General features: G+C 42.4%; 1 protein-coding gene across 1 annotated transcript; it reads left to right on the top strand.

Moving 5' to 3' along the window:
- The first annotated feature begins 1,910 nt into the window (after window positions 1-1,910).
- LOC311509765 (suppressor of tumorigenicity 14 protein homolog) lies at window positions 1,911-9,735 on the top strand. Its single transcript, XM_084575200.1, has 8 exons — window positions 1,911-3,906; window positions 5,639-5,798; window positions 5,883-6,013; window positions 6,135-6,205; window positions 6,323-6,516; window positions 7,447-7,479; window positions 8,314-8,542; window positions 9,052-9,735. The coding sequence occupies exons 1-8, from the start codon at window positions 3,844-3,846 to the stop codon at window positions 9,218-9,220; spliced, it is 1,050 nt and encodes a 349-aa protein (XP_084431326.1). The 5' UTR covers window positions 1,911-3,843; the 3' UTR covers window positions 9,221-9,735.
- The last annotated feature ends 597 nt before the right edge of the window (window positions 9,736-10,332 follow it).

The raw sequence follows: 10,332 nt of genomic DNA, 5'->3' as shown, positions 1-10,332 counted from the left end.
ATCAAATAATAGAGACAGACATGAATATTGTAAACTCAAGCTCTTTTAATGTCTGGAAAAATGCATTTAATTGCATTTCAATTCAAAACAGTAGAAAAAGAAAGAAAATATCCCTGACCAAAACTGAACAGACTTAGTGCCATTTTAAGTACTTAAATTAGTTTCCATCAGTCCTAGCAGCGTGCTTTCATGTTAGCCGAACTCTGACGTGTGCACTAGTGTAATCGGTGAACCAGGAAATTGTGCACTGACAAAAGTTCCATGTTGTTTGGAATGCAAACTGCGATTAGAGACAAGAACCAATTAATAATGTGACTCGCGTCATGGTGTGAATTACAATCTGTCAAAATGACAGATGGCCTTCAGATTTTTCCGCCACAGTTTTAATGACAGAAAATATTTGGTTAATGCGACCCCTGGTCCTTCTCATCATGTGATCCACACAGCACCTAGTTGGGGGTTGTTGTTTCACTACCGGTTTGTAGACAGGCATGAGGTGGACCAGGTTGTGATCAGATCGACCAAGTGTGGGGAGGGGGGATGAGCTGTAAACATCCTTTACATTTATCCAAAAAAGCGCTTAAAGAAAGGCAACTAGACTTTTACAGTTTTGTTGAAAATGGCGTCTGTATGCTGGGGAAAGAGGAGGCAGTTGTCCAGGTCAGTTCCCAGGTATTTGAAGGATTCAGCTTGCTCCACAAGCTGACCCTGGATACTGAGTGGTTGAAAAAGGGCGGTTGCTGACTGTCCTCTGGCCTCACAACACGGCTCCTTTGTTTTGGAGACTTTTCACTCCAAAGACAGCTGGTTAAATGTCTGGGCTGATACTTGTCCAGAGCAGTTGTGTCAGTCAGGTGAGCCACCATGGTCATGTCGTTTACTTAAAAGGTTTATTCCCTCACTGTCACAGGTGATGTTGTTAGTGTAAACAAAAAAGAGAACAGGAGATAAAACACAACCCTGCGGTACACCTGTGTTTAAAATCAGCTTGTTTGATTTAAAACCATTAAAACGCACCTGTTGTGGCATGTCTTTTAAAAAGTTCCAAAACCATAACAGGATCAACTTGGAGGGTTAGGGGAACCTGGTGTGAGGGTGTCGAGGGTCCAGGTGCTTAGTGAGGGTATTCAATAAGGTGAGACTTGCATCATCCACACCTCACTTTGCCTTGCAGGCAAACTGAAAGGGATCCATTTTGTGTGGATGAGGTGCTGCTGCTATTAAACCGGGCAAAGAAGGTGTCGAGTTGTTCTGCAAACGAAGCGTGTCTGGACAGCTGTCCACTGCAGGTTTGGGGGCTCTGTCCATCATGATATTTAGACCCTGCCATGCTTCCCTTGCATTGACAGATGAACAGTTTTTGCTCCACCTTTTTCTTGTAGTTGATTTTAGAAATCTTGGCCATTCTTCAGAACTCTTTCTCCAACTCCCTCACTCTGAGTGTGTCCTCTTGCAGGAATGCTGCATTATGTCCCTTGTAACCCATTTGTTATTGTTTGGGTGAATAGTTATATTTTTGGTCAGTGTCACTGTGTCCTCAAAAAAAAATTGTAAGAGGTCAGCACATCAGTTAACATGTCAAAATCACAACCACAGGTATCAAAAAACAGGTCCCAGTCTGTCAGTTCAGAGCAACCTTGCAGTGCTTCAGCTGCTTCCTCATTCCAGACCCTTATGGTTTTTGTGATGGGTTCACCTGTCTTCAGTTTTGATCTGTATTTGGGAAGCAATAAAATAACATTATGGTCAGAATGGCCAAGTGGAGGGCATGGTTTTGAAGTATATGCACCAGGATGTTCTGTTTTGTGGTGGGGTTGTGACATAGGTTTGGTAGATGTGTGGTGATGTCACACTGGTTGAAGTGCCCCAGTGGGACTACTGGCTGTTCCCCAGTTTGGTTGGCTTGATTGTAGTAGTCAGCTAGATGTTCATACATATGCTAAGATGACAGTGATTTGAAAAAGGTCTCGTGTTAAATAGTGCGGTCTAAAAGGCACAGTTATCAGTTCTGCGTTTTTGTAGCGTCCCTGTCATAGTGGATCATTTTTAAACCATACAGACAAAACTCTGTCCTCCGACAGCCATGTCTCTGTGAAACAGAAGAGACTTGTTTCTTGATAATCCCAATCAAATTTGATGAGCGCAGAAAGCTCCTCCGTCTTGTTCTGCAATGATCTTACATTTGGTAGGATGATCACAGGTTGGGTTAGCCGGCTCCCTCTCCTCCTCAGCCTATTGTGTATCCCTCCCCATTGACCCCCTTTTCCTCTGTAACCTTCTTTTATGTCCATGAAGTAATTCAGGAGGTATATTGTCTGTAAGGGGCGATATCTGGGCGGCTGTCTGTGGCTCGAGACGGCTCAGCTCCAACAGGTATTCCTTAGAGTAGACAGGCAGTTGGTAGACAACGCGTGAAAGGCGGTTGGTAAAGTCCATTTACATGCCATGGACCGATGATCAGGATCCAGAGGTAGGCCAGATAAAACACTATTGCTGTTTTGCTGAGGCCAAAATTAATCTTATCTTGGTTAATCTATAACTTTATTTGAAAACAAGTGTTTATATGAATTGGTTTATGAGAGCATAATTTTAGTTTGTATTGTAGCCTTTGTATGGACTGATAATTTTGTTTATTATTTGTTGGCCCTCCTTTTTTGGGGTTGGAGCTGCCGTCTGCAGTGATTGAGAAGTGATTTAGGACACCTGGGGAGAGTAATGCAGATACGAGCAGTAGAAATACTGAAAATACACACTTTGACACACACACAGAGCCTGTCAGGAGTCGCTCACGCAGTGCAGCGCCCCCTGAGGCTCACACACATCTTACTCTTCTTTGCAGTAAAACAAAGGGAAACATCTGGAGTTCATTATTTATAGGTTATTATCTTGTTATGTTACTTGTCCAGTAGCTTAAAATCAATTTGGGCTGAATGTTACAAGTTGACAAAAACATAGGGTTCGGGTTACTACATTTATTTTATTAAGCACAACATTAGATTAAGGCCACACTGTTCCCTGACAGCAGTGACCTCCTCCAGAAAGAGAACGTGTCCAGACACTCTGCAGGAATCACTTGAAGAACACGACAAAAGGATCAGAGTGTTAACATGATGTACAGGTCTCTAGTGCTCAGTTCAGTCGTGTGCAATGTTCTCACGTCACATAAAGGTTTCACTGTAAATGTTCCTGAGGAAACATCTGACCCAGTTCAGGTAGGCCACTTTAGATGGTTATAATGTTGTGGCTGATCTGTGTAAACTCATTCTCCTGTACATACAGTATGTGCCTCCTGTATTAAGATAAAGGACAATAGGAAGTCAAATGAAATATAAATAAAAAAATAGTTACGAATAGTTTTATTGACTTGTCACGTGAATGAAAAGTCAACTTCCGGTTTAACAGTAGAAGGTTCCTGTTCTGCTCACAACTATTTTAAATATTTGATTGTTCTACATGTGAACATTGTTTTTTGTGCTCGGCGCAGTGGCTGCTGGGAAGTCAACAACTCAGGTATCAGCCGCGCACCAGCTACTGACTCCACCCCCTCCGCTCTCTTTCGTCTCCTTTCGTCCGTCTCGTGCTCTTTGCGGCCGAACCGAGCTCCGGGTCTGAACCTGGTGAAAACACCGATCTCTGCTCTCTGACTTTAAACTCGGACGAACTGATTCTGCGCCGCAGCGTCTTCAGCTGTTTCCGCTTCATCTGCAGACACAGACACCTGTCTCCGCTCACCTGTCTCCGCTCACCTGTCTCCGCTCACCTGTCTCCGCCATGGCAGCGGGACAGTTTCACCGGTAAAACGCGGACGACAAACGGCGGCGATTAAACAGAAGAACGGTATCGATGAGCGGGGAGTTCGGAGCAATGGATGTAATGGATTCAGGAGAGAAGTTCATTCCGAGACAGGTGAGTCCACTACCGGTGATTAACCGGTCCGTGACGTCACGAGACCGGTTTCACCTGAAAGTAAAAACAGAAAAGTTCCGGTTTCTGTGGAGAACAAACAGGAGGACTGAAGTTGTTTTACTGGTAAATAAATAAATAAAGTAAAATCTGTGATCCATAAATATTTTAATGGTTCATTGGTGTTTAATAGTTTTAATAATTAACTATTAAATGTTCCTCCTAAACAACATCAACCAAAGACCACTGAAACAGAAATCTAAATGTAAACTAGAAACTTCTGTAAAATCTACTGTGTGTTGGTGTCAAAGGGCCAAAATCCTTCTGCTGACCGAGAAAAACGTTTTTATTTTTATTTGTTCAGATTGTTTCTGCTCTGCTCATCCAGGTCATGGTAGACCAAAAAAAAAAACAACAAAAAAACAAAAGACAGAAGCTGAAACAAAGGAAACAACCTCAAAGATGTTTCACTGACACTCTGAGTCTGGAGTCTCTGGACATTAATGGTTGATTAAGTCGATTCAATTTTATTTGTGTAGTGCCAATGATAACAGGGTCGGACAGGGTAGAGTAGAGGGTAGAGGTTATGGCGGGGTAGGTCAGGACAGGGAAGGGTTAGGTGACGTCTAATGCCGATGTCGATGGTTCACGGTTCATCCTCACCTGCTAAAGCTTCTAGTCTTTGATGGAGCTCAGCTGACTGTTTCACTTAATGCTCTCATCATCTGTTTCCAGGTATCAATATTCCTGGCTTGAATTGTTATAATCTATTATGAACTACTTTATTATGTGAGCCACTTATTGAACAGACATTAAAGTAGAAGGTCTGGGTTTAGCAGGTGTTTATGCTGAAGTTTTAGGAAGCTGCAGCTTTAAGACAAACCCTTTTCTGGGCATTACAGTCACAGTAACAGGGTGTGGACTCACTTTCATACACTGAATCAGATGGTGTGGCAGCATGTTATGTCCTGCAGCCAAACTTCTATCTGCTGAAAAGACATTCCTGTTCAGCAACACCCTGCTTCACTTTGACGCAGGAACAAACTGCACTGGGCCCAGATTACTCTTGATGTGAAACAAGACACCTGCCATAAGAACGGTGCCAGTTGTTTGGAATACATTTTCCTGATTGCTTCCATCTTCAACTAAAGAAGTTCAGCAGTGAACATTTAGGAAGTTCCGATCTGAATGATGACTGATTCAAATAAGTCCTTAGTGTTTGATACAAGTCTGCAGGCTCACCAGCAGCTTTGCTGAGAGAGGAATGATGTTTTGCTTTACATACAGCAGACAACAGTTGTCTTAATGAACTCTAACGACGTAGATATGATCGACAACCAAGCAGACTAAAAAACAATGACATGCAAAGTAGGACCTAAAAAATATTTAAGAATAAGAATAAGAATAAGAAAAACCTTTATTAGTCCCGCAATGGGGAAACTGCAGTTCACAACAGCTTACGGAAAATGCAGAATAAAAAAATAGCAAGAGCAAAAAGAGTAGCTATAAAAGTTAATAGTGAAACAGAATCAGATAGAAATATTGCACAGATTGAATTGTAAAAAGGTTTTTACACTTATGGTGTGTTGGTTGTGGAGCCTAACAGCAGCAGGAAGGAAAGACCTTCTGTATCTTTCCTTCACACAGCAGTCTGTCACTAAAACACTTGATCTTTGTAAAATAAGTGTTAAAGATGTTCAGACGTTGACGGCCTCGTCTCTTCCTCTGTCTGCAGGGCGCTGACTTGGACCCAGCACTTGAGTGCCTGCAGGCTTCAGACTCCAAGAAGCTGGAGAAGAAACCAGGCTGCAGGAAGCTGTTGATCGGCGTCGTTCTGGTGGTTTCAGCTGTTGCTCTGGCTCTGCTGACTGGACTGCTGGTCTGGCACTTCCATTGTGAGTTCACACATGCAAACATGTGCTCAGGTCTTCAGTCAGCTGATCGGTGTGAATAAAGTTTTAAAGAGTCTGTGTCTTCAGTACGCAGTGACGTCAGAGTGAAAAGGGTTTACATCGGCTCCATGGGGATCAGTAACGAGCGTTTCTTGCCCGAGTATGAAGATCCCAGCAGTTCTCAGTTCACAAGACTGGCCACTCTTGTCAGCCAGCAGGTGAGACCGGATGGCCCCAAAGTCCACCATGAGTGTACACTGAACAACAGTGTGATCTGTATCATTGACATGAAGGTGATGGAAATAAACGAATGATGATGAATGAGACCTCTTCTTTCAGCTGAAACTGATTTACTCTAAAGATTCAGTGCTGGACAGATGCTTCCAAAGCTCCACAGTCGATGCCTTCAGGTATGTTGTGTGTTCAGATGAAATACATGTTAATTTCTGAATGATTGACAGAGTCAAGCCAAGCTAAGCTAAGCACTAATCAGAGCCTATTCCTCTTGTGCGTCTGTGTTACTGCAGTGAGGGAGACGGCGGCAGTGATAGCATTGTGGCGTATTACCAGTCGGTGTTTGATGTCCCCGTTCGCCAGCAGACCTCGCTGGACGAAGCCATTGAGTCTCTGGAGTCGCCGGCAGGAAGTCAGCAGGGACGACATGGACGACTGCTGCTGAAGCCAGTCGACTCTCTGGATGTCAATAACGTACTCTCAAGAGGTTTGACAACTCAGACTTTTAAATGAAAAGTCCTTTTTTTTATTTGAAGTGGGTTCATTTGGAGGATATCTCAAAGGATAAAACGCATTTTAATAATATGATTATATTATTGAATTTATTCAGTGAAGTCGCAATAATGTACATTATTTGACTCTTTAGGTGACAACTGGTTTCAGTTTGAGGAAAACAGTCAAACAAAATCACAGTTAACACCTTGCAGCTCCACATACATTCTCCATCTGTCCTCGTCTGTGAACAACTTTCTGAATGTGCAGGTGGAACAGCTTAGACCTGAACATGAGTTTTAGCAGTTACCAGCAAGTGGCGGCGTCACAGCATACTACATTAATAATAATAATACATTTTATTTAAAAGCGCTTTTCAAGATACTCAAAGACACTTTACATAAAAAGAAGATCAAATCAGCAAAACAATGTGAAATGATTAAATATGATTGAATCTCCCTCAGGTGTTTACATCTGCAAGGATTATTTGATTCGTTCAGTTGTGATATGAATGTTAATGATGAGCTATTAACCTCTGATACTGATCAAACAGTGATAGTTACATTAAAACTAAATCCAAGACCAGAATGAAACTGAGTTTATTCACCTTAGTGTCTTTATGGACATTTTATTCTGTTCTGCCACAAGTGTTTCTGAAATGGCATAAAGAAGTTTAGCTCTGTCTCAGTAGAGATTCTTTTTATAGATATGCAGCATGTGTCAAATTTCAAATGTTGTACTCAAAATAACAAAAGATGAAAACCCTTTAATGATATGCAAGCAGAAACATGTTTATTGGTCTACTGTACATATTTAGTATGTGCTCAGGACATGTTTGTATAAAAACACTGATGGCAGAGGTTTGACTTGTGTTTTAAATGTTTGTTAGTGGGACGGTGTAAAACTTTTCTCTTTGTGTTCACAGCGATTGATCCACGACTGACCAGAACCTCATCAGGTCAGAGTTTGATTCAAATATATTAAAATATCTGGGAGGTGTTGACTAACCGTGTGTCTCTATAATGTGTCTACTCCAGTGGTTCCCAGCCTTTTTTGGCTTGTGACCCTATTTTGACATCACAAATTTCTGGCGATCCCAGAGTCATTAGTTTTTGATCATGTTTGTTATACTGTGTTGCTAATGCAGAGTCGCCAGATTACTGCACAAAGTGACATTTTCCCTGATCACATGTACAGTTAGGCGAGCTTGTCTTTACAAGGCTGAAAATTAATACTGAACAAACTCTCAAACAATGAATTATGAGAATAGAGCTACTGCAGCATCTTCAACTGGCCTACGGTGAAGATTTGAATGATGGAAAGTATTACAGTGCTTCCGTTTCAGCTTCAGTTTGTCATATCTTCTGTGTATTATTAATGTCTCTCTCACCGCATTTAATAAAATAATCTTATGGCTGAGCTTGCACACCTTGCTGCAGCCTTTCAAAGTCAGATGCCGTAGCTGTCGCATGTGCAGTCATGTGATTGCAGCCGTCAATCAAGATGCGCCAGCTCAGATATTTTTATATGCTGCATTTTATTTGAACTCGATCTATATTCATGAAAAGTGAAATAATACAGTTGTATAAGATTGTGTTTGGTGTTTTTAATCATAATTTTAAAAAGAATAATAATTAGTTGAAAAAATATTTTTATCAGTAATTTGTTTTATCAATTTTAGGCGACCCCATTTGAATTCCAGGGTCGAGGCCCCAAAGTCGAAAAACATTGGTCTACTCCATTCTTCATAACATTTGTTCTTCATGATTCTTTGTTCCCCTCTTATTTCCAGAGAGGAAGACATTCAACATCCATGTCAGTAATGCCGGACTCGTTCAGTCTCCAGGGTTTCCAGACTCCTCGTACTCTCCCAACGTCTACCTGCAGTGGAGGCTTAGGGCCGACCAAGGCCACAGAGTTCGGCTCGACTTCCACACTCTGATCCTGGAGGACGACTGTCAGCAAGACTTCATCAAAATCTACGATTCGCTGGCTCCTATAGAGCACCGAGCTCTGACAGAGTGAGACCAATGAGCTCTATGCCTTTCTGTTTGTCCGTTGATTAGGTTTTTACTCTTATTTTTGTGTTTATATCAGAGTAAACTGAATATATTTGGACATGTGGAACCTGTAATAATAGAAATGTTAATTGATTTGCAGATTAAACAATGAATTAGTCCATCACACAAATAATCAGACTGATGGATGGTCCAGAGTTTCTAGAAAGTGATGTCTTTGCTGACATCTGCTGGTTTAACTTGTCCCCTGGTGCAGTGATGGACAGGTGTTCTCCAGGACTCTGACGTCCCTGCTGGGTGTGCTCAGCAGTAAAACAGGCTCTTCAACCTGCTGTGAAGTTCCTCTTTAGTAGTCAAAGAGTTTCATTCTTTTCTGAAAGTCTGAAAACACCTCTGAAATATTTGAAGAAAACTCACCAGGAAGTTCCATTGCTGTGTTTCTGTTGCTTCTCACAAACAACACTTGATTAATGAAGAAGACACTAAATCTGTGTTTGTGTCCCTGTCCTCAGGCAGTGTGGATACCCTCACCACTCCCTGTCCTTCCTATCCTCTGGAAACGTCATGTTATTGACTCTGGTCACCAGTGAGGAGAAGAACTTCCCCGGCTTCAGAGCCAACTATTCTCAGATCCCTCTGACCAAACCAAGTAAGACTGGAGTGAGAGTCGTGTTTGATTAGATTAGATTAGATTCAACTTTATTGTCATTACATATGTACATGTACAGAGCAACGAAATGCAGTTTAGCATCTAACCAGAAGTGCAATAGGCAGTAAGTGCACGTGGCATAAATATTATGGTAAATAAGTATGGTTTTTACAGCATATGGACAATATTTACAGATCAGAACCTATGTACAGGTGAATGAGCAGGATATACATAATGATTGAGTGAGGTACTATGAACATATTATACAGATGGATTTGTTCGTTAAATGTGAGTAGACTATAAACAGGAACTATAACATAATTTACAATAGAGGAGATGGGCAGATGATAAATTAGGCGATGCAAAAACAGATGACGTGAGCAACTTACAGTGCAAAAATAAACAATAAGCAGTGGCTATCTAAGTTACTAGACTAGTGCAATATTCGGTACATAGTACTGTGCAAACAGATTATATAAAGTGAGCATGTGCAGAGTAGTCCAATAGTGCAGTGGTGATGGTGTAAAAGTCTTTGGTCAGTGAGGGAATGAGGAGTTAAGGGGTGTGAGTGAATTGGTGTGTAGGGGTCAGCAGAGGGGAGTGGGGGGCAGGAGTCAGTGGGGGTTCGAGTTTAATAAGGTCACAGCTCTGGGGAAAAAGCTATTCCTCAGTCTGCTGGTCCTTGTCCGGAGGCTTCTGAAACACCTGCCTGAGGGCAGGAGGGAAAATAGTCCATGTGCCGGGTGGGAGGAGTCCTTCAGAATGCTGCGGGCACGACGCAGACAGCGCCTCTTCTGGACGTCCTCAATGGCAGGGAGTGGAGTTCCTGTGATGCGCTGGGCAGTTTTCACTACGTGCTGCAGGTGTTTACGCTCCGCAGCAGAGCAGCTTCTGTACCAGACTGTGACACAGTTGGTTAGGATGCTTTCAATCACGTAGTGGTAGAAGTTCACCAGGATGGCTGAAGACAGATGGTTCTTCTTCAGTGTCCTCGGGAAGAAGAGGCTTTCTTGACCAGGCTGGAGGTGTTGGTGGTCCAGGACAGGTCCTCTGAGATGTGGGTCCCCAGGGACACGCTCGACGGCCATTCCGTTCATGTGGATGGGGTCATGCGTGCTTCTTCTCTCCTTCCTGAAGTCCACAA

This window comes from Chelon labrosus, assembly GCF_963514085.1.
Source record: "Chelon labrosus genome assembly, contig: SCAFFOLD_67, whole genome shotgun sequence".
Taxonomy (NCBI): Eukaryota; Metazoa; Chordata; class Actinopteri; order Mugiliformes; family Mugilidae; genus Chelon; species Chelon labrosus.
This window is presented reverse-complemented; position numbering and strand designations above follow the sequence as displayed.

Bases quoted from the DNA above. Each gene is read 5' to 3' on its own strand.
- LOC311509765 (XM_084575200.1), top strand. From the start codon at position 3,844: ATGAGCGGGGAGTTCGGAGCAATGGATGTAATGGATTCAGGAGAGAAG. The intron at 3,907-5,638 runs GTGAGTCCACTA...CTCTGTCTGCAG, and splicing joins AGAAGTTCATTCCGAGACAG to GGCGCTGACTTGGACCCAGC. The intron at 5,799-5,882 runs GTGAGTTCACAC...CTGTGTCTTCAG, and splicing joins GCTGGTCTGGCACTTCCATT to TACGCAGTGACGTCAGAGTG.